Source organism: Salmo trutta, chromosome 15, assembly GCF_901001165.1.
Source record: "Salmo trutta chromosome 15, fSalTru1.1, whole genome shotgun sequence".
In the NCBI taxonomy this organism is placed as follows: Eukaryota; Metazoa; Chordata; class Actinopteri; order Salmoniformes; family Salmonidae; genus Salmo; species Salmo trutta.
In genome coordinates this window covers 50,745,928-50,770,666 of record NC_042971.1, presented here as the reverse complement: position 1 = coordinate 50,770,666, position 24,739 = coordinate 50,745,928, and the positions used below count along the sequence as shown (strand labels likewise).

The 24,739-nt window shown below is 47.2% G+C and overlaps 1 protein-coding gene across 2 annotated transcripts in view; it reads left to right on the top strand.

Moving 5' to 3' along the window:
• The window catches only part of tnksa (tankyrase, TRF1-interacting ankyrin-related ADP-ribose polymerase a), a 165,372-nt gene that overhangs the window by 117,189 nt on the left and 23,444 nt on the right, over nt 1–24,739 (top strand). The window contains exons 6-14 of one of the 2 annotated variants that reach the window (XM_029691961.1): nt 18,050–18,070; nt 19,810–19,904; nt 20,096–20,162; nt 20,925–21,111; nt 21,307–21,428; nt 21,526–21,617; nt 21,730–21,808; nt 23,804–23,975; nt 24,418–24,497. In XM_029691961.1, the coding sequence (XP_029547821.1) occupies nt 18,050–18,070; nt 19,810–19,904; nt 20,096–20,162; nt 20,925–21,111; nt 21,307–21,428; nt 21,526–21,617; nt 21,730–21,808; nt 23,804–23,975; nt 24,418–24,497 (915 nt within the window). The remainder of the gene's footprint in view (nt 1–18,049; nt 18,071–19,809; nt 19,905–20,095; nt 20,163–20,924; nt 21,112–21,306; nt 21,429–21,525; nt 21,618–21,729; nt 21,809–23,803; nt 23,976–24,417; nt 24,498–24,739) is intronic. The other variant, XM_029691962.1, reaches the window with a different exon arrangement.

Below are 24,739 nucleotides of genomic sequence, written 5' to 3'. Positions count from 1 at the left end.
ATTCAGTGTGCCAAGATCCCTTTTTTTTATTTTTTAATATCTTCAAATTAGACATGTCATTTCCTCATTTACTTCCAAGAGGAGGTTTAGAGCTCAGCTGAATGAGGTTGAAACTCTTCTTGTCACAGCACAATCCATTAAAGGCAAAATCTCCTATATCTATAGACTCCTTTCTGAGAAAGGAGCCTCCTCCTTTAGTCCTTCGAAAATAATCTGGGAAAAGGACCTTGGTCTGACTATCAGTGCTGAGTTATGGGTGGAGGTTTGCAACAGGGTATACTGCTCCTCTACTAATGTAAAAATGAAAGTGTCTAATTTCACATTTTTGTACAAATTGTATTACACTCCAATGAGACTCCATAGAATGAAAACAGACATTTGTCCTAACTGTAAAAGATGTACCTCTGAAAGTGGAACTTATATGCATGTATTTTGGAGCTGTAGAGAGATTTCCAGATTTTGGCAATCTAGAAAATACTAGATGTACAGTTTGATATGACCCCATGTATTTATCTTCTTAATGCCCAGCAGGACTTTGTTCTTGATCCTGACAGAGAATATTTGTTCATGACTTTTACATACTTTGCTAAGAAATGTATTCTTCAATTGTGGGCCTCTAATACTTCTCCTACATTTAAAATGTGGATTGACCAGATATTTGACTTTCTCCCTCTTGAAAAGCTCACTTATGACCTCCGCAAGAGACAGCCCAAGTTTGATAGACTCTGGTCTCCACTACTCAACTATATTTCAAATTGGACAGAGTGAATGGGGTGATTAGGGAAATGAGCAGATACATGCTGTGTTAAGGTGCTGTAAAAACTAATTATTTGCTCGTCATCTCAGCTAAGACTGGAAATAGCTAATAATAACCTTGATAGTGCTGCTGCAAGTTTTTATATATATTTGTATTTTTTAATAATTATTTTTTATTATGTTTATTATATTTTTTATTATTAATGTTAGTTAGTTTTTATTTTTTTAAGCTGTCACATCTGAATGTGGAATGTGTTTTGTTGGTTGATTTGAAAAACAAAACTTAATAATAACCTTACATTTTAAAAAAAGGTCTGAATACTTATGTAAATAATGTTTTTCTATTTTCTATAATTTTGCTAACATTTCTAAAAACCTGTTTTCACTTTGTCATGGGGTATTGTGTGTAGGTTGGTGAGGAAAACTTTTTGTTTAATCCATTTCATAATAAGGCTGTAACGTAACAATGTGGAACACTGGCTTCTTAATTTACCTCAACAACCTGCTTCCAACCAGTCCCTTCAAGGCCCCTGGGAAAAGTGGGATATGCTGAGGCTGAATGAACCAGTCCCGTCTCCAACCTCACCTTTTCTATGTCATCATGACCATCGTGGCTTTTCACAACCGTCATGAACATCAGGGCTTGTAATATTTTTTACTTTTTTATAAAAATAAATATTATTTAACCCTTATTTAACTAGGCAAGTCAGTTAAGAACAAATTCTTATTTACAATGACTGCCAAACCCGGATGACGCTGGGCCACTTGTGAGTCCCATAGGGCGGCGCACAATCACGGCCGGATGTGATACAGCCTGGATTCGAACCAGGGACTCTAGTGACGCCTCTTGATGATGCAGTGCCTTAGACCGCTGCCCCACTCAGGAGCCCATAACCATCAGAGACCTCATTTATAAACCATTTGTACCTACAAAATAGACCCCAAAACATGCGTGCGTCATTCTTCACGCAAAAGTTGACATTTATAAAAACTGAACTTGACGTGAAAATGTGCTCAACTTCTCACAAACTTTAGACCATACGTACACACAGTTTCTAGTAGTTGAAGTATTGCGTTGCAAGAAGGCAAGTAGATTAGTATTTTGGGCAAATGGGGGATATGATGGACACGTTTATTCATAACAATAAACAGGTTAATAACAAGATGCAATTATTTGCCGTTAGTGAGAAGAGAAAAAATCTATATAGTTTCTTTGCATTTTTAAATAATTTGAAATAGGCATCTATTTCCTAGTTCATTTCCATGATCACTGCATAATAAATTCCTCACCTTTTCTGTTATGGTTTCATACTCAGGAGGTAGCATAGGCCTACAACAAGTATACCATTAGTCCCCGCTCTCATTTAATTGGACCCATTTCACAGTCGTAAATAGATAAGCTATTTCCAGTATTTTGCTCTCTACCATCCGATCTGGAGCGCAGTTTATTACCGGGGGACCATACGGTCGGAGGTTACTTCTGTAGCTTACGTCTGAATACTGCATTTTCACATTTTTTGGGTAGACTATTGCATTTATACACAATCCATCTGTTCTATAACCATTGCAGAATAAATGATTAACCTTTTCTGGCCGTGATGGGTTCATATTCCCTAAGTAGCCATAGCCTACAGCAAATTACCATACGCATCACCTCATTTAATTGGGCTTATTAGATAGGCTATTTCAAGTATTTTGCTCTATGAATAAGATAGGGAGCGTGATTTATAACATACAGTAGATACAGTGAACCGACTGTTGATCTTTTGCCTTGAAGTGTGTATGGCTACCACGGTAACTAGACAATGTTTTAGAATTCGGGCAGTGCAGCATATAGGTTTGAGGAAAAAGTGAATGCAAAACATTAGGCAATTTTTTAAATTCCAACTATCGGTTTACAGGTCCACAGCAATTTGCAATTTTCGTCTTTCATAATCTTTTTGTGTCAGATAGCATAGGCCTACAGCAAATGTCACTGCAAAAGTGACATTTAACAAAGACATTTAATCAAGTCTGCTATTGCTGTTTCCTTTAGAACTGCCTTGGCCTAGCTTCAGGATGGGGCTGATTTGTAACGGGGAACATGCATATGTATGGCGTGTGCCAAGTAAAAAATAAACGCTATATTTTTGTACGTGCGGCCTTTTCAGAAATAGCGCATGTGGATATTTAGTGTGTAATTTATGCAACGGTTAGAAATGATGCCACGGGGCTTGTCATAACCATCCCACCCTCTGCATTCTGGGGCTGCCTTCGAAGTGACATCCTACTCCGCATATTGTACCGCAGGGGGAATGAGAGAGAGGGCGTCTAGAAGAAATGCTTTGGTGAAGTGGGCTTTAGAATTTAGGTGGATGGAGGAATCTCTGAATGAGGATCTCTGCATGTCTCTGCGTGACACCAGCTGGACTACGCAGTCACACAGGCGTTTGTTACTGATTCAGTCAGTTAATCAACTGGTTCACGCTGTCCTATAAAATATGTTTGTCAGATTGTCATTTCTCTGATGGCACTTATGCTTCATCCGTTACCTTAGCGGGGCATGTAGCCTAGCAGGGCATGTAGCCTAGCGGGGCATGTAGCCTAGCGGGGCATGTAGCCTAGCGGGGCATGTAGCCTAGCGGGGCATGTATCCTAGCGGGGGCGGCAGGTAGAGCGGTTAGAGCTTTGGGCCAGTAACCAAAAGGTTGCTAGTTTGAATCCTCGAGCAGACTAGGGGGATTGCTCCCGGGTCGCCGTCAGTAATGGCTGATCCCATGCCATGACCCCACTCTCCGAGGGTGTCTCAGGGGGAGTGGGATATGCATAAAACACGTTTCCATTTCACCACACACTATACAGGTTACACATTTGTACATGTGTGAAACAGGACAAATATAAGCACCTCCTATTTGACCTATAATGGTCATAATTAGCTGGTGACTGCCTGGGTAATTAAGGGTCATTCATTGGTGTAGGGAATCCCACCACTCCTCTTTACCATTTGTTATTGGTGCATTGTCGAGAAAGAACCTGCAAGTAAGCATTTCGTTGGACGATGTATACCATGCGGATCCCTTACATAGAACTAATACTTTTTGAATGATCTCTAACCAGTGGGGAGGACAGTGCCTGGTGTTACACCCCTCCACCTAAGTGTATGCATTTCTAATAGGAATTGTGGCTTTATATTGACAGCTGTTTTCCCTTGTTGTGAATTGAAAGTGCAGCCGATGTCCAAATGCATGATGATCAGCAGGAATGTCACCAGTTTTACCGTGTAGATTGGAATGCCACCAGTTTTACCGTGTAGATTGGAATGTCACCAGTTTTACCGTGTAGATTGGAATGTCACCAGTTTTACCGTGTAGATTGGAATGTCACCAGTTTTACCGTGTAGATTGGAATGCCACCAGTTTTACCGTGTAGATTGGAATGTCACCAGTTTTACCGTGTAGATTGGAATGCCACCAGTTTTACCGTGTAGATTGGAATGCCACCAGTTTTACCGTGTAGATCGGAATGTCACCAGTTTTACCTGTGGAGGGAGTAAGAATACAAAACACCAGCCGAGGATCAATACTGCTGCCCGTGATTCACATCAAAGCTGAAAGGTGTGTGTGTGGACACGTTGTACTATACTTGTGAGTACCAGAAGATCTCACAAGAATAATAAACCAACTACAATTCAGAGAAGTGAGGACATTTTGACGGTACTCACTTGTAAAAAGGCTATTTTAGGCAGGTTCCTTCTCGACAAAGGATCAATACTGCTGCCCGTGATTCACATCAAAGCTGAAAGGAGTGTGTGTGTGTGTGTGGACACATTTTACTATACTTGTGTGTACCAAAAAGCCTCACTAGAATAGTAAACCAGAGAAGTAAGGACATTTTACCAGTCCTCACTTGTAAAAAGGCCTATTTTAGGGTTAGAATTAGGGTTAGGGGAAAATAGGATTTTGAATGGGAATCAATTGTTGGTCCCCAAAAAGTCCTCAAGTATAGTAAAACATAGGTGTGTGTGTGCAAATCTTCAAATCTTCCCTCATTACGATATCCTGGCTGCTTTACCAGGATTTAATTTGGAGGTTTGGAGTAAGAGAGAGCGTGGTGTACGAGAGAGAGGCTAAGTGCATGTCTGTGTGTGAGGCAAGAGGCTGAGAGTGTGTGTGTTTGATTAGGAGCGGTAGGTGCATGGTGTCGGGTGGGTCAGGATGATGGAGAGCCCAGGAGTGCAGGACGTTATTAACGCGGCACAGCTCGACGCGGCAGCTCGCTGGGGAGCATTAATAACACGGCTCTACACGGCAGCTCGCTAGGGAGCATTAATAACACGGCTCTGCACGGCAGCTCGCTGGGGAGCATTAATAACAAGGCTCGCTGGGGAGCATTAATAACACGGCTCTACACGGCAGCTCGCTGGGGAGCATTAATAACATGGCTCTGCACGGCAACTCGCTGGGGAGCATTAATAACACGGCTCTGCCCGGCAACTCGCTGGGGAGCATTAATAACACGGCTCTGCACGGCAACTCGCTGGGGAGCATTAATAACACGGCTCTGCACGGCAACTCGCTGGGGAGCATTAATAACACGGCTCTGCACGGCAACTCGCTGGGGAGCATTAATAACACGGCTCTGCACGGCAGCTCGCTGGGGAGCATTAATAACACGGCTCTGCACGGCAGCTCGCTGGGGAGCATTAATAACAAGGCTCGCTGGGGAGCATTAATAACACGGCTCTACACGGCAGCTCGCTGGGGAGCATTAATAACATGGCTCTGCACGGCAACTCGCTGGGGAGCATTAATAACACGGCTCTGCCCGGCAACTCGCTGGGGAGCATTAATAACACGGCTCTGCACGGCAACTCGCTGGGGAGCATTAATAACACGGCTCTGCACGGCAACTCGCTGGGGAGCATTAATAACACGGCTCTGCACGGCAACTCGCTGGGGAGCATTAATAACACGGCTCTGCACGGCAGCTCGCTGGGGAGCATTAATAACACGGCTCTGCACGGCAGCTCGCTGGGGAGCATTAATAACACGGCTCTGCACGGCAGCTCGCTGGGGAGCATTAATAACACGGCTCTGCACGGCAGCTCGCTGGGGAGCATTAATAACACGGCTCTGCACGGCAGCTCGCTGGGGAGCATTAATAACACGGCTCGCTGGGGAACATTAATAACACGGCTCTACACGGCAGCTCGCTGGGGAGCATTAATTGCACGGCAGCTCGCTGTGGAGCATTAATAACACGGCTCTGCATGGCAGCTCGCTGGAGAGCATTAATTACACGGCTCTCCACGGCAGCTCGCTGGAGAGCATTAATAACATGGCTCGCTGGGGAGCATTGATAACATGGCTCTGCATGGCAGCTCGCTGGGGAGCATTAATAACACGGCTCACTGGAGAGCATTAATAACATGGCTCTGCATGGCAGCTCGCTGGAGAGCATTTAATTACACGGCTCTCCACGGCAGCTCGCTGGGGAGGATTAATAACATGGCTCTGCACGGCAGCTCGCTGGGGAGCATTAATAACACGGCTCACTGGAGAGCATTAATAATACGGCTCTGCATGGCAGCTCGCTGGAGAGCATTAATTACACGGCTCTGCATGGCAGCTCGCTGGGAAGCATTAATAACACGGCTCACTGGAGAGCATTAATAACACGGCTCTCCACGGCAGCTTGCTGGGGAGCATTAATAACACGGCTCTGCACGGCAACTCGCTGGGGAGCATTAATAACACGGCTCTGCACGGCAACTCGCTGGGGAGCATTAATAACACGGCTCGCTGGGGAGCATTAATAACACGGCTCTGCATGGTAGTTCGCTGGGGACCATTATTAACGTGGCAAAGCTCCACGCGGCAGCTCGCTGGAGAGCATTATCAAGACGCCTTCAGAAAAAATGATCACTTATAGGAGTTTTCACCACACTCGTGCAGTGAATCAAACCTCAAATGTTTCACTGAGCCACAATTGACCTTTACCTCTTTTCCTTTATTTTTCTAAATGTTTCTCCTTTTTCTTTATTCCTCGTTGGTACATTCTGTAAGAAAGAAGGAATGTGGTAGAGAGAGTGCTAATGTAGCGGTATGTTTACTGCAGGGCCTCCCTGAGACGGGGTCCTTAATATGGAGTGTTTTGACTCATTTGAACTGTCTGTGAAAGTAGTCAGGCAAGCAAATGGAGGGTTGTTTTTGTTGTGGTTCATAGATAGTTGGTATCACCACTACTGATAAATGAAGTCCATCTTAATTTACTGAGCTGATTTTTCCAGCCATATAGTTTCCAATTAGCACACTCCGTACCAGGGGGAGACTATGTACTTCTCACTTCTGTGTACTTTGTACAGACTGCCTGTTAGCCTCCGACTCACTGAACATACATTTTCCTATTAACATTTTATCACAATAATTACCACTTCCACTCTGCTATCACATCAGCACAGGTAAGCTCTGATTTCTCTGCTGTGGTAATATTTACTTGACATATTTATGGCGTCAACATAAAGATTATGTATAGCTGGTGTGAGTGTTAGAATTGGACTGGGAATAGTCTGCGGCCAAAGCTGAAAGTGTTATTTTCAACCCAATACACACTAGCAACTTTGAATGTTTTCTACTCTGGGATTCTGAGATTCTTTTGATATTTGTGGTTCAAATCATTCACTGATGTCATCGAGCCTCCTCAAGATTCTAAAGAGCAACTGCTCCGCAGGCGGATGTGATTTCTAGAGCTTCATTTCTGAAATGCTCTCCATCCATGTTTTGATCATTATGATTTTGTAGCGAATTTAGACTGCTTGCTCAGCTCTCTCCGACTACTTCCTGGCTCTTTCTTCTGAGTCCAGCAGTAATGGGAATAGAAGGTGGCAGAGAAGTAGCGTGTGGCACAGCTAATTACAACATCAAAGACCTAACGATTAGGGAGTCGGTCTGTAGCCGTCATCAAAGACCCTTGTTTAAATGTTGATCATATTTCCAGATCAAAAGCTCTGTCTTGGTGTGGGAAGACTACCTTCGCCCATGCTTAGAATGTCTGTCTCGGTTTACAATGGGGAAACTGACAGCTTTAATATGTGGTTATATTATGTTGATGTTTTCTGAATATATATATATATATATATATATATACACACACACACACACACACACACACACACACACACACACACACACACACACACAGTGGGGGGGGAAAGTATTTGATCCCCTGCTGATTTTGTACGTTTGTCCACTGACAAAGAAAGGATCAGTCTATTAGGTTTATTTGAACAGTGAGAGACAGAATAACAACAAAAATATCCAGAAAAACGCATGTCAGAAATGTTATAAATTGATTTGCATTTTAATGAGGGAAATAAGTATTTGACCCCCTCTGAATCAGAAAGATTTCTGGCTCCCAGGTGTCTTTTATACAGGTAACGAGCTGAGATTAGGAGCACACTCTTAAAGGGAGTGCTCCTAACCGCAGCTTGTTACCTGTAAAAAAGACACCTGTCCACAGAAGCAATCAATCAGATTCCAAACTCTCCACCATGGCCAAGACCAAAGAGCTCTCCAAGGATGTCAGGGACAAGATTGTAGACCTACACAAGGCTGGAATGGGCTACAAGACCATCGCCAAGCAGCTTGGTGAGAAGGTGACAACATTTGGTGCGATTATTTGCAAATGGAAGAAACACAAAAGAACTGTCAATCTCCCTCGGCCTGGGGCTCCATGCAAGATCTCACCTCATGGAGTTGCAATGATCATGAGAACGGTGAGGAATCAGCCCAGAACTACACGGGAGGATCTTGTCAATGATCTCAAGGCAGCTGGGACCATAGTCACCAAGAAAACAATTGGTAACACACTACGCCGTGAAGGACTGAAATCCTGCAGCGCCCGCAAGGTCCCTCTGCTCAAGAATACATATACATGCCCATCTGAAGTTTGCCAATGAACATCTGAATGATTCAGAGGTCAACTAGTGAAAGTGTTGTGGTCAGATGAGACCAAAATGGAGCTCTTTGACATCAACTCAACTCGCTGTGGAGGAGGAGGAATGCTGCCTATGACCCCAAGAACACCATTACCACCGTCAAACATGGAGGTGGAAACATTATGCTTTGGGGGTGTTTTTCTGCTAAGGGGACAGGACAACTTCACCGCATCAAAGGGACGATGGACGGGGCCATGTACCGTCAAATCTTGGGTGAGAACCTCCTTCCCTCAGCCAGGGCATTGAAAATGGGTCATGGATGGGTATTCCAGCATGACAATGACCCAAAACACACGGCCAAGGCAACAAAGGAGTGGCTAAAGAAGAAGCACATTAAGGTCCTGGAGTGGCCTAGCCAGTCTCTAGATCTTAATCCCATAGAAAATCTGTGGAGGGAGCTGAAGGTTCGAGTTGCCAAACGTCAGCCTCGAAACCTTAATGACTTGCCAAACGTCAGCCTCGAAACCTTAATGACTTTGAGAAAATCTGCAAAGAGTAGTGGGACAAAATCCCTCCTGAGATGTGTGCAAACCTGGTGGCCAACTACAAGAAACGTCTGACCTCTGTGATTGCCAACAAGGGTTTTGCCACCAAGTACTAAGTCATGTTTTGCAGAGGGGTCAAATACTTATTTCCCTTATTAAAATGCAAATCATTTTATAACATTTTTGACATGCGTTTTTCTGGATTTTTTTGTTGTTATTCTGTCTCTCACTGTTCAAATAAACCTACCATTAAAATTATAGACTGATCATTTCTTTGTAAGTGGGCAAACGTACAAAATCAGCAGGGGATCAAATACTTTTTTCCCCACTGTATATACACCTACCTACCTACCTACCTACCTACCTAGCTACCTACCTACCTACCTACCTACCTACCTACCTACAGTTGAAGTCGGAAGTTTACATACACTTAGGTTGGAGTCATTAAAACTCGTTTTTCAACCACTCCACAAATTTGTTGTTAACAACTACTATAGTTTTAGCAAGTCGGTTAGGACATCTACTTTGTGCATGACACAATTAATTTTTCCAACAATTGTTTGCAGACAGATTATTTCACTTATAACTCAATGTATCACAATTCCAGTGGGTCAGAAGTTTACATACACTAAGTTGACTGTGCCTTTAAACAGCTTGGAAAATTCCAGAAAATTATGTCATGGCTTTAGGGACCAGTACGGAGTATTCAAAACATTGGGAACACCTTTCTAATAGTGCTTAATTTGGGACTCAAAGTACAATCTGTTCGGGAACATAGATACTAACATGTTTTCGCAACGAAACATGTATTTCATTAAACTGTTAACAGCCCCTATGCGTGCTGTAGAAAGGAATGAAGGAGATGGAAACACATGGTTGTTAGATATTGTGGATAGCTAAAGGTTGTGTCATCCAATTCATTATGAAAATAGAATCAATTCCCTATTACTAGGCTATTTAAAATTGCCCTGCACGATCAATGAACCAACTGCATGGCCTAGGGCTTTACGTTCTCTCCCAGTCTCGTGGATAGACAGCATAAGACAACCAGTCCATCCAGTATGCATAATAATACAGTCCACTCTCAGTGACTCGAATTTGTTTAATTTTGGAGTATAGTCTAGACCAATTATGTACCAAAAATATCTTAAATCAGTTTTGGTTCGTTTTTTTGCCATGCGTAATATGCGGTAGGCTATGTATGGTATAATGGTACAATCATCATTTTAAATCAGGTTATTTTTTGGGCTATCTCATAAGCCTATGCATATGGATGTTTTGAATGAATTATCACCTTAGAAAGTGCTGTCCATTTCGTTTGAAACATCATCCACAATGACAAACCTGCTGTTGAACTTCTTTCTTCAATCTGAGCATCGCGTTGAGTTTTAAAAGCATGATACTGTTTTGTTTGCTGGGATTTTCGATTGCATTTGCATCAATGCTAGTGGTAGAGGCACAATAGAACCCTGACTACCAGGCCATTAGGACCTGGTGGTTGTTAGCAAGTTGGGTACTACCAAAGCACATCCAACGGTTCTGTGGAATTTTACTGCGGTCATGACCCTTGACTGCCGGTGTGGCGGTAATACGGTCACCGCAACAGCCCTAATCAAAGCTTTCACCTGGATTGACCTGGTCAGGTGTGGTTTGTATACTCGTTGTGTATTGTGTGAGTCTTCTCTATGTATAGGGGTAGGTAGTGTTGTGTTCTGCCTCATTACCACAGTGTCCTGTGTATATGCAGTAGAAGCAGCACCTTCCATAGGCCTAGAGTCACTTCATTAATGTCACTTTAATGATGATGTTTACATACCTTGCACTGCTCATCCCAGATGTATATACTGTATTTTATACCATATATTGCATCTTATCTATGCCGGTCGGTCATTGCTCATCCATATATTTATATGTACATATTCTTATTCCATCCCTTTACTTAGATTTGTGTATTAGGTAGTTTTGTGGAATTGTTAGATTACTTGTTAGATATTACCACACTGTCGGAACTAGATTCACAAGCATTTCGCTACTCTCGCAATAACATCTGCTAACCATGTGTATGTGACGATACAATTTGATTTGATTTAGAGGGAGGGGCTGGGCCGTATATCTCCCCCAGCAGTGATCCGTCGGCAGAGGAGAGGCCTAATGTCCTATTGATCCAGCCCACCTGCTGCCAGGCAGGGGAAGAGTGGGTGCTCCTCCGATTTGTTTGGCCAACGTTTGTGTTCGCTCTCTCTTTCTCTTTGTTTGGCCAACGTTTGTGTTCGCCTGCCTCCCCCCCCCCCCCCGGACTGGGCTGTTTACTCTATCCAGGACATAAAGACAGTCTCCCTCCCAGGCAGGTGGTGTCCTTCCTCCCTAGAGTTAAGCCTAATGATGCATGGTTATATGAATGGATAGAGAGGTTCACTCAGGAAAGCACAGTGCCTCGGCCAAACCTCCAACTGTACCGTTTTCATGGTAGTTATAGCATGCACTGCCGCCATGGCAACGACTTACCAGTCACTGTTGGCATGGTTACAGGTTACAATTCTGTCAAGGGAGAGTGAGAGACGGAAGGAAAAAGGAGAGTGAAAGGAATGGAGCTGCTAGGTGCTTACTGATGAATGTAATAGCAAAGTATGTAGTCAGAGCTTTCCAGCAACCCCCAGTCCCTCCCCTCTCACCCCCTCATCTCTCCGCTCACCCTCTCCTCTCTCACCCCCTCATCTCCCCTCTCACCCTCTCCTCTCTCACCCCCTCTCACCCTCTCCTCTCTCACCCCCTCATCTCCCCTCTCACCCTCTCCTCTCTCACCCCCTCATCTCTCCGCTCACCCCCATCCTCCCCTCCCCTCCTCTCTCACCCCCTCATCTCTCCGCTCACCCCAGTCCCTCTCCCCTCCGTCCTCCCATCCTCTCCCCCTCACCCCCTCCCTCCTCTCCTCTCACCCCAGTCCCCTCCTCTCACTCCAGTCCCTCCTCTCCTCTCACCCCCTCCCTCCTCTCCTCTCACCCCAGTCCCTCCTCTCACCCCAGTCCCTCCTCTCACCCCCTCCCTCCTCTCCTCTCACCCCCTCCCTCCTCTCCTCTCACCCCAGTCCCCTCCTCTCACCCCAGTCCCTCCTCTCACCCCAAGTCCCTCCTCTCACCCCAGTCCCTCCTCTCACCCCCTCCCTCCTCTCCTCTCACCCCAGTCCCCTCCTCTCACCCCAGTCCCTCCTCTCACCCCAGTCCCTCCTCTCACCCCAGTCCCTCCTCTCACCCCAGTCCCTCATCTCACCCCAGTCCCTCCTCTCCTCTCACCCCAGTCCCTCCTCTCCTCTCACCCCAGTCCCTCCTCTCCTCTCACCCCAGTCCCTCCTCTCCTCTCACCCCAGTCCCTCCTCTCACCCCAAGTCCCTCCTCTCCTCTCACCCCAGTCCCTCCTCTCCTCTCACCCCAGTCCCTCCTCTCACCCCAAGTCCCTCCTCTCCTCTCACCCCAGTCCCTCCTCTCCTCTCACCCCAGTCCCTCCTCTCACCCCAAGTCCCTCCTCTCCTCTCACCCCAAGTCCCTCCTCTCCTCTCACCCCAAGTCCCTCCTCTCCTCTCACCCCAAGTCCCTCCTCTCACCCCAAGTCCCTCCTCTCCTCTCACCCCAGTCCCTCCTCTCCTCTCACCCCAGTCCCTCCTCTCACCCCAAGTCCCTCCTCTCCTCTCATCCCCTCCCTCCTCTCCTCTCACCCCAGTCCCTCCTCTCACCCCAGTCCCTCCTCTCACCCCCCTCCCTCCTCTCCTCTCACCCCCTCCCTCCTCTCCTCTCACCCCAGTCCCTCCTCTCACCCCAGTCCCTCCTCTCACCCCAGTCCCTCCTCTCACCCCTGTCCCTCCTCTCACCCCAGTCCCTCCTCTCACCCCAGTCCCTCCTCTCACCCCAGTCCCTCCTCTCACCCCAAGTCCCTCCTCTCCTCTCACCCCAGTCCCTCCTCTCCTCTCACCCCAGTCCCTCCTCTCACCCCAGTCCCTCCTCTCACCCCAAGTCCCTCCTCTCCTCTCACCCCAGTCCCTCCTCTCCTCTCACCCCAGTCCCTCCTCTCCTCTCACCCCAGTCTCTCCTCTCCTCTCACCCCAGTCCCTCCTCTCCTCTCACCCCAGTCCCTCCTCTCCTCTCACCCCAGTCCCTCCTCTCACCCCAAGTCCCTCCTCTCCTCTCACCCCAAGTCCCTCCTCTCCTCTCACCCCAAGTCCCTCCTCTCCTCTCACCCCAGTCCCTCCTCTCACCCCAGTCCCTCCTCTCACCCCAGTCCCTCCTCTCACCCCAAGTCCCTCCTCTCCTCTCACCCCAGTCCCTCCTCTCCTCTCACCCCAGTCCCTCCTCTCACCCCAAGTCCCTCCTCTCCTCTCACCCCAAGTCCCTCCTCTCCTCTCACCCCAAGTCCCTCCTCTCCTCTCACCCCAGTCCCTCCTCTCACCCCAGTCCTCCTCTCACCCCAGTCCCTCCTCTCACCCCAAGTCCCTCCTCTCCTCTCACCCCAGTCCCTCCCTCTCCTCTCACCCCAGTCCCTCCTCTCCTCTCACCCCAGTCCCTCCTCTCCTCTCACCCCAGTCCCTCCTCTCCTCTCACCCCAAGTCCCTCCTCTCCTCTCACCCCAAGTCCCCTCCTCTCCTCTCACCCCAAGTCCCCTCCTCTCCTCTCACCCCAAGTCCCTCCTCTCCTCTCACCCCAAGTCCCTCCTCTCCTCTTCCCTCTGTGAAGCTCTGTGTTCCTGTGCTGTAGAGAGGTGTGTTTACAGGTGCTTGATGTAGTCACACATTATAGATACTTGCTGGTGATCTGAGCCCTCCCAGTGTGCAGGAGGTGGACTACTTTAAACCTATCAGTCCTGAGACCCCAGCAAAAACCTGCTTTTCATTTATCTGCTTGTTCAGCTTTCATATTTAGCCTCACAATGAAGTGTTTTACCATGTTCTTTTCAGGACAACCCGAGCTACAACACATAACTATTTGACATAAAGTTGCATTCATGAGTTTTATTGACAAATGTCAATGAAAAAAGGTCTGCCAATGCAGAAACCCCTCTAAAAATGAATTTATTTGAATGGTGTAAGCACAATAATTGTTTGTCCAGTGGGAAATGAATATCCAACTAGTCAGTGACAACTGTTTGGAGTTTGTGACAGCAACTATGTGAGCTTATTACAGCATCGAAGCCACTGTCCTTGGATTCCTATGATCTTGTAATTAGGAGAAGCCCTTACCTTTTAACGACTCTTGTGTAGCTTGTGAGTGTCATTTAGCAAAACGTGTGTGTGCTCATGAGTCAGCTTTTCATAGAGAGCTTTTAATAGTTTGTAGCTGAAACCATTCAGACGTTTTTGTAAAAAGACCCGGCCCCTTCGGGATCTGCCGTTAATCACAGACAAATGGTTGGTACCAGAACAAATAGACTAATGAAAAGGTACCACCCAGAAGTCTGTAGCTCAAACACACAATGTTTAAAAGGGGTTAGAAGTCCAAATCATGCCGGCGAGGCGGTGGGGCTAACTGCCAGGTAACAATTCAAAGGACATGGACATATAGTACACACAGACACGTATTCGCCAGGTAGCCTAGTGGTTAGAGCATTGGGGCAGTTAGACGTGGATGTCGATTAAGGCAGCCCCCCGCACCTCTGATTCCGAGGGGTTGGGTTAAATACAGTAGACACATTTCAGTTGAATGCATTCAGTTGTACAACTGACTAGGTATCCCCCTTTCCCTTTCTAACCTAGCGGTTCCCAACCTTATTTCAACCGTGGCACGCCTTGATGGGATAATAAATTCTGCGGCACACCTAAAATGTCCCTATTGATTTATTTAGTGGTAATGTCCTCCATCTGATCCATACTGCAAATCATCTCTTTTCTGTGACAAATATTATATCTTTTTTTTAGCTCCAGTAAAAAAAAATTTTTTTTTTTTTAACTGAGCTTGAGACGAGCGGTTTTCTGCATTGTAAAGGTGCACCCACGGACACAAAGCTCTGTTGTTTTCTACGGCAGAGGCTGTGCTTCAGCTGAGCCTAATCAGACTTGCCTGTGCTAGTGGTTGTCACGTAAAATAATACCAATTCTTTTGCTCACGATACGCGCCCCTCAAATGATACAAACAACAACTAGCTGAGCGTACTGGACGTGAAACAATGACACAGATGTAACCATGTGCCATCCAATGTATTATCTGGTGCTGCCAATTCCATCTGCATTCCACAGGTCACGTTTATAAGTGAGTTCAACAAAAAAATCTTCTCTCCATGACTCACTACAGTACTCATCCCCAAGGGCTGGGAGACAAAAGGTCATCCTGCCACATGCATTTTCTCTTTATTTCTTTCTCCAAATGGAACAGTGCTTTATACCATCACAGATGTCCCCTTCAAACACTTAAGATTCGGTTTTAAAATGGAAATGCTCTGTGTTATCAGATTGGGGCCGGTGAGACAATATGCTCCAGCAGTTCCTCTAACTATCTGTATCACTTCAGTACATCATGTTCCGAATTCAAACGGTCCTTCATATCCGTAGGGCCAGTACATTATTTGAGGAAGGGAGAGGGTATTGAGTGGACTGTGGTAGTGGACTAGACTCTCTAAATGGAAGCCGGTTTGTAATCATTTCCGGTCAGTTGTTTAACAGAGAAAAGCTTTGTGTCTGAAAGCAGATAGAACATTACGCTGTCTTGTCCATGAGCTATGTTAGTGATTGCAGAGGGAGCGAGAGGGAGCAGTACTTAGTTATTTTTAACAACAGGGTTTGTTATTGTTTATTTCGCAGTAGTGATTGGGTATAAAGCCGGTGGGATGCTCTATCTCTCACCAGGCTGACCCCCCCCTCCTCCCTACCTCCCCCTCTCCTTATCTCCTCCTCTCCCCTCCTCCCCCTCTCCTTATCTCCTCCTCTCCCCTCCTCCCCCTCTCCTTATCTCCTCCTCTCCCCTCCTCCCCCTCTCCTTATCTCCTCCTCTCCCCCTCTCCTTTCCTCCCACCCCTCTGGGGTGACAGATTGACGGGCGGAGACTAAGCGATTGAGCCCAACCTCAGCTACAGCTGTGTCGCCATGGTGATGCAGCCCTGTGCTGCATTGAATTTGTAATATTCCTGGGGCGAGACACATAACCCAATAAAAACAAACTGGCAGACAAGGGAAAACTGTTAATGAAAAATGCAGCTTTTAGTGCAGACGAAACAGAGTGAAAGAAAGCATTCTGTCAGCATGGTGTGTGAATCCTACCAACACGTTATAGAATAATGGCATGTTGTAACTGGGATAAATAGTCTAGTCTCTGGTCAAGCCAGTGGTATGGGATGCATGTAAAATACTGACATCATAAACTCTCTTTTGGGTGAATTTCAGTGAGTTTATTTTGTAGATAGCTTTTTTGTTGTTATCAGGCTTTCATATAATGGCAGATTTTTTTCCCTTGTAAAATAAGGACATGCATGATACTGGTTTCCAGTTCTGAGGTTCTACAATGGCTTTTGTTGTTCTATAGCAGTTTTGTACTGAGATCCACAAAATGACTGTAAGCGTCTGCTAAATGGCGTATTAATACGTATGATTCACAGCTGTCATATTGAAGAGAGGTCTAGTGTTGCATCCTATGATTACTAACATACAACAGCTCTGCTTTGCCACGTTTGACAGGGACGGGACTGGAAGGATTCATTCCTTCCTGTCCCCCGTCCCAGCCTCCCGTCCCAGCCCCCCGTCCCAGCCTCTTGTCCCCCGTGCCAGCACCCTGTCCCCTATCCCAGCACCATGTCCCAGCACCATGTCCCAGCTCCCTGTCCCAGCCCCCTGGTCCCCTGTCCCAGCCCCCTGGCCCAGCCCCCTGGTCCCCTGTCCCAGCCCCCTGTCCCGTCCCCCTGTCCCAGCCCCCTGTCTCCCTGTCCCAGCCCCCTGTCCCCCTGTCCCGTCCCCCTGTCCCAGCCCCCTGTCCCACAGCCCCCTGTCTCCCTGTCCCAGCCCCCCGTCCCTCTGTCCCAGCCCCCTGTCCCAGCACCCTGTTTTCCTGTCCCAGCCCCCTTTCCCCTGTCCCCCTGTCCCAGCCCCCTTTCCTTGTCCCTTCCCTGCCCCCTGTCCCCCTGTCCCAGCACCCTGTCCCCCTGTCCCAGCCCCCTTTCCCCTGTCCCATCCCAGTCCCCTGTCTTCCTGTCCCATCCCAGTCCCCTGTCTTCCTGTCCCAGCCCCCTGCCCCCTGTCCCAGCCCCCAGTCCCACCCAGTCCCCTGTCCAGCACCTTGGCCCCCTGTCCCAGCACCCTGTCCCCCTGTCCCAGCACCATGTCCCAGCCCCCTGTCCCCCAGTCCCCTGTCCCCCTGTCCCAGCACCCTGTCCCCCTGTCCCAGCCCCCTTTCCCCTGTCCCATCCCTGCCCCCTGTCCCGCCGGCTCACGTAGCCTAGGTTATCTATCTGGGGGTAGAACAGAACAGGGCTGTCTGGTGCCCGGATGACAGGCCCAACCTTCCCACTGCCCAAATGGGAAAAGGGGAGACTGAATGATCAACAACCGTGGTGTCTCCCTCCTGGTATTGCTCAAATGTCATAGAAATGTTATGGTTTCTAATGTCAGTCTCCTGCACCTCTCACCCGACCTTCTGTCTCGAAAGGTTCTAGTGCAGACGCGCTGTTCTGTTCCCAACAACTTATTCAAATGATTAGAAACACCTAAAAGTCTGAATCAAATAGACCTGCTCAATTGAATTTGACATTTTAGATTGAAATCTGCAATGACTTCTTCTAGCTTGGAATACCGACATGATGCTATCATTTTTGTGTTTTTGTTTTTTTGTTCTGTTTTACTTGTGGTTCTGGCGACGTTGTCTATCAGTCGACATCTCAAAAAATGCTGGTAAGTTATTTTCAAACAGCTCTAAGATTGATGCACTCCTTTTGATTTCTTTTCTGGGGGTTTTGGTTTATGATTTTTTTCAGTTTAGCTGACTCCTTGTGCACATTTTGGGACCTTGGCCTTCTTGTTGGTCACATTTCATCCACCCACCAAACCTCCCATTGCTTCCTGGGTTAAGGTTATGATTTGGGGTGGAGGGGAGTTTGGGTCAGGATAAAGAACACTGGGATCCGAACCCTCTTCTGTAGGAGGTGTTCCTGATTTCACCTTATTGCCTGCTTATTACCGGGGCCAACATACTTCCTGTCTGCACCTGCTCCTGTAATGCCATACTGGGACCTCACCCTGCCATCCTATAGCTTGTCACACCTTTTATCCTTGTTTTGGACTTGGGTCATTGTCTACTTTCGCTGTTGTAATTATAATGTGCATGTTATGAAGGTTTGTTTTTTTGCATTTTGGTAATATTGTCCAGACCAGATAAGAGTTGTAAATTATCTATGGGTGGACAATTTACACAGTTCCTTATTAATTGTGTAATCAGTGGAAAGCAGGAAAATGTTGTGCACTCTTCATTGGCACGTTTTGTCTCTTTATTTTGTTCATTATCCTCCAGTGCCATACTTTTTCCTCACCTAGAAAGTATATCTGAAGGGGGTGAGGTCCACTCTTTTTCATGGTACCTCTTTATTCACTGTCTGGCTGTGACCATTTTATTTAGTCTCTGATACCCACTCAACACACGGTCGCTAGACTAACTCCTGTCTCTGAGTTCCAGTGATACTCCACTAGTCTCTGTGTGTTCTGTTGATAGAACTCCACTACTGCTGTCTCTGCCATGAAGCTTTTCCTTTGAGCTCCTCCTTAAGTTTGTTGTTTTGTCTGCGTTTGCTTGAAATCAGCCACTGCCTCTTCACAACAAACGTAGCTAGCTAAATTTCATGATTTATCAGAATCACAGTTGTAGGACAGCCCAACAAACTGGCACCAAAGCACCAATTGTCTGTGTTGTGTTGGCAGCAGCCATTGTTCTAGCGCTTCACTACTTGGCTGTTGACTCTAACGTGTCGAGCACTCTGCTCAATGCAGAAACAGCTGAGAGAGGCTTTCACATGGCTGCTACGAGGGAAGCCATTGATTCACATTTTTGGTCCAGCTTGAGTTGGCAGTTCCCTAATTACACTAATTATTTTAAATGAGGTTATGTAAGCTATTTGACTATTCAGTGGGAAGACAGAGTCTGTGAGATGAGATTAACATAACTTAGGTTATAACACACACACACAGCCTCTGTCTGGAAAACAATAACAAAAGACAAGCGAGTAAATGTGAAAGGATATATAAACAGTGTAATCATATATCCCAGGCTAGCCCACTGGGGTTTCACCTGAAGTCTTAACTATAATGATCACAATGATATTTCCTCCCAGATCAGCTCTTTATGTTGCTGACTCTCTGGTTCTGAGCTCATTGTAGTTCTGTTTCAGTGAACCTCCTCCTGATAAACGTTCCATCCTCCTGAGTCCATTCCTCCCTCTCTGGGATCTCCCATCAACCTCTCTCCCCAGAGACACACACACAGGCTACCACTGAGGAGCGGTGCTAAGGTGCTGTAGGTGTGGTCATGGGCATCCACCTCCTGCTCTTGCCCAGTAGGGGGTGTTTTGTCAGGTAGAAAGTGTCGTCTCAGATTTCCTTGTCTTATTCTGATCATTCCCTCTCTCTTTTCTCCTCTGTAGTCCACCCCTCTCCACCTGGCAGCAGGGTACAACCGGGTCAGAATAGTACAGCTCTTACTACAGCACGGTGCCGACGTACATGCAAAGGACAAAGGGTAAGTGTGTTTGTTGTTTGCCATGTGTCGTGTCGCCCCCCCCCCCCCCCCCCCCCCCCAATGTTTTTGAAATGTTGAGTTCACACTTCATTGACCTCCTTACCTAACTAACTGAGCTGTTCATTACACAGATATACAAAGTCTGTTTTGTATGTGAACTAATGTTGCCTATGTGTGCTTCTCACCCTCAGGGGTCTGGTTCCTCTCCATAATGCCTGTTCCTATGGTCACTACGAAGTGACAGAGCTGCTGCTGAAGGTAAGAAATGCCGCTTTTCTCCTCGTCTCTGCTGCTTTGTGTGTGTACTGGCATGCTTGTTATGGTGTGGCTGTGGAACTCAGTTTGTAGAGCATGATGCTTGCAACACCAGGACAGTGGGTTTGATTCCTGGGACCACCCATACTTAAAATGTATGCATGCATGACTGTAAGTTGCTTTGGATAAAAGCGTCTGTTAAATGGCATATATTATGAAAGGGAGAATCCTTTAGCTCAGAGGCTATAGAGCCCTCAAATTAAACTCTGGACCACGAAGCCAGTCCACTGCTTTTTTTTCTCCATTGTTCCCCTCAAACCAGGGACTGATTTATAATCATGTAGAACAGAAAACCAGCAGGCTCCGGACCTCGTAGGGTAAGAGTTGAATACCTCTTGTATAGAGGGTCCTGAGAAAGCTGTTATTTTATCAGGTGTTTTCAGAGGGATTCGTAGCAGCTCTGTCACTGTCTGAAAAACCTGTCTGGGTTCCTTTGACAGAACACTCAGACTTTTTTCACTTCCTGTCTGAGTTGGTCTTTAAGCTGAAGTCTCAGGACTGACTGGCTAGTCTACGGGAAGCCCTCATCACTCACCTGATGTTTGATGTCAGATATCACGTCAGTGCTGAGGTAACACCTGAGTCGTGACCTCAGCGAAATCTTTGCTCTTATTGGACTAGTTTCAAAAAACATTTTCACCTACCTGCCACTTTCTTTCCTTCACAATATTGATTGTGTCTAACACCCCTCTCTGTTTCCTGTAGCACGGAGCGTGTGTGAATGCCATGGACCTGTGGCAGTTCACCCCTCTCCACGAAGCTGCCTCCAAGAACCGCGTGGAGGTGTGTTCTCTGCTGCTGAGCCACGGGGCCGACCCCTCCCTGGTCAACTGTCACGGGAAGAGTGCTGTGGACATGGCCCCCACCCCAGAGCTCAAAGAGAGACTCACCTGTGAGAACAGCATCTTCTCTAACACACACACACACACACAAACACATGCACTGTCACACAGGCCCACACAATACACTCACATGCATACAAACATGGTCACAGTGGTATTATAGTTTGTCCCTCCAATAAAATGTTTTGGGTTGTGTGTGTAACTGTTTGGATGACATCGTCTTTCACCCTGTGTGTGTTCTGTAGATGAGTTTAAGGGTCACTCTCTGCTCCAGGCAGCGCGGGAGGCAGACATGGCCAAGGCCAAGAAGACCCTTGCTCTAGAGATCATCAACTTCAAACACCCACAGACCCACGAGACGGCACTGGTGAGACACACAAACACCCCCCCCCCCCCCCCCACACACACACACTACACACACCACACAGGGCTACAGTGTTAAATTAACTCCTCTTATGTTGCAGCACTGTTCAGTGGCCTCTCCTCACCCCAAGCGGAAGCAGGTCACAGAGCTGCTGTTACGTAAAGGTGCCAACGTCAACGAGAAGAACAAGGAGTGAGTGTCTTCCTGTTTACGTGACCTCTGTCTGACCTCATCCCCTAACCACTTATGTCATGACTATGTGGACTCAAACCTGTGGGTGCATGTGTGCGTTTTGTCGCTGCAGCTTCATGACTCCCCTCCACGTGGCTGCTGAGAGGGCATACAATGACATCATGGAGGTGTTGCAGAAACATGGAGCAAAGGTACAGTATTGGAGCAAAGGTACACCCATCCCTTCACCCATCCATCCCTTCACCCATCCTCACCCATCCATCCCTTCACCCATCCTCACCCATCCATCTCCTCACCCATCCATCCATCCCTTCACCCATCCATCCATCCCTTCACCCATCCATCCCTTCACCCATCCATCCCTTCAGCCATCCCTTCAGCCATCCATCCATCCCTTCACCCATCCTCTCTACTGGTCTTTCTACTTGTATCAGCAAAGAAGGGCAGGTTCAATGCAAACACTTAATCCGAGTGTAAATCTGAGGCCATTTGATTGAACCCAGACCCTGGGAGGCATGATGTTTCTCTAACTATCTACCCAAAGACAGAGAGATCTGTCTTCCCAATGTTGGGTGGCAGTCTGAAGTCACCTGTTTTGGAGCTGAATCGCGTATAGTATTACTTAACGCACCAACAGTCCGGACAGCGGGAAAAGACTGTCTGGTTCTGAGAGCTCCATCAGATAAGAATGACCTAATGGATGGAGTGTTCAGAGCCTGCCATTCCCCCCTGAAGATCTCACCTTAACAGGCTGTCCTTCTCTGATGCAGGCCTGGGGCAAGACACACACCAGGTGTATGCTGTTTAAAGCCAGACAGCCACTAAAGAGAATCCTCTTGATATCTTTCCTTGATAGATTTATTTGAATAGTGTCAGTGTTGTATGCTTTATATTGCTTTCTAAAGAAACACGGCCGAGACAGACATAACAGAGGCTCTTTGGTGCTTTTGACAGCAGCATTCGTTGAGCAGCTATCCAGAAAAGAGAAGCCTCTACACACAGTGGTACTTTAACTGTCATGTCTGGCTTGTCCTTTCAAAGTCATGAGTGCAGGTAGCGATCCCCCACAGAGACCCAGCACCAGTTAGCTGGATAGGGAGCATGACAGGGAGAACAGACATCCAAAGTAAACAGTATTCACCTCAGCCATCCATCCCTTCACCCATCCTCAGCCATCCATCCCTTCAGCCATCTATCCCTTCAGCCATCCATCCCTTCAGCCATCCTCAGCCATCCTCAGCCATACATCCCTTCAGCCATCCTCAGCCATACATCCCTTCAGCCATCCTCAGCCATACATCCCTTCAGCCATCCTCAGCCATACATCCCTTCAGCCATCCTCAGCCATATATCCCTTCAGCCATCCTCAGCCATACATCCCTTCAGCCATCCTCAGCCATACATCCCTTCAGCCATCCATACCTTCAGCCATCCATCCCTTCAGCCATCTATCCCTTCAGCCATCCATCCCTTCAGCCATCCTCAGCCATCCTCAGCCATACATCCCTTCAGCCATCCTCAGCCATACATCCCTTCAGCCATCCTCAGCCATACATCCCTTCAGCCATCCTCAGCCATATATCCCTTCAGCCATCCTCAGCCATACATCCCTTCAGCCATCCTCAGCCATACATCCCTTCAGCCATCCTCAGCCATCCATACCTTCAGCCATCCATCCCTTCAGCCATCCAAAGTAAACAGCAGCACGTGCCTGACTGACTGCCTGGCTGGCTGTGCAGTTAACACAGTCAAGCAGTGCCTAGTATTGGAATTTTGCTGCTGCGCTCAGATCAGTGTGTCTGTGGGGAGCAGGTCTGTGCTGTGTTGTTCTAAGCAGAGCCTCCCCTTTCATTGGAGTTGAATCAAATGAGGACATCCCAGGAGCTAAGAGAAACGGAGACAGTGCTGAATGAATAAATACAAGTCTGTCAGGAAGCAAACTTAGACATGCATGCTCTTATAGACACATATACATTTACATATGCAGTAGACCTCCCAAAAACGCTCACATATACACACACACACACACACAAAATGGATGTGCACGCAAACACACTCCCAGTTCCTGCTCGGGGCTGATAGTCTCTGAAGAGCTCTAGCAGCCTTAGGGCTCAGCTGGGGAAGATTCACTCACAGCACACCTCAATCCCCACAACCCATCTCCTCACTCATTCCCTGTCTCTCAGATGAATGCACTGGACACCCTGGGGCAGACAGCCCTGCACCGTGCTGCCATGGCAGGACACCTCCAGACCTGCAGACTGCTGCTGAGCTACGGCGCAGACGCCTCCATCCTCTCACTACAGGGATTCACCGCCTCACAGATGGGCAACGAGGCCGTGCAGCAGATACTCAGTGGTACGGAGAGACTACAGAGGGAGAGAGACAGCAAGAGAGAGAATATATGTGTGTGCCTGACAGCTCTGAATATGTGCGGGTCAGTGGAGGCTGCTGAGGGGAGGACGGCTCATAATAACGGCTGGAAAGGAGCTAATGGAATGGCATCAAACACATAGAATCCACATGTTTGATGTATTTGATACCATTCCACTGATTTCTCCAGTCATTACCACTAGCCTGTCCTCCCCAATTATGGTGCCACCAACCTCCTGTGGTGTGGGTTTGTGTTTATTTACCTTTATCTCCTCTCCATTCTATTCAGACAGTCTTTGTCGGTTCCATCGCTGTGTCTTCCATGGAAAGCGACTGCAGTGACAGTGACCTTTCTGCTGGCTGAGATTGTATTACACTGAGACACTGGTTGGTGATTATGTCATGTTCTTTTTTTTTTCTTGCCCAGAAAATGTACCAGTGAGGAACTCTGATGTTGACTATCAACTCCTGGAGGCAGCTAAAGCTGGAGATCTGGACACTGTGAAGGTAGGATTCTCATTTAAGTGTGTGTGCGTGCGTCTGTGTGGTCCTTACTCGCTGGCATAGCTAGCTGACTCACAAGAAAAAGAAGGCTAATACACAAGCTTACATGACATGCACAGGACCCGTTGATATGGAAACTGTTATTGGATTTTCTACTACTCTTTGTCTTGGTATGTGAACTCACTGGACTGCATCACCTTCAACTCCCAACCTGCACTCAGGGGTAGACGTAACGTAGTAAATGT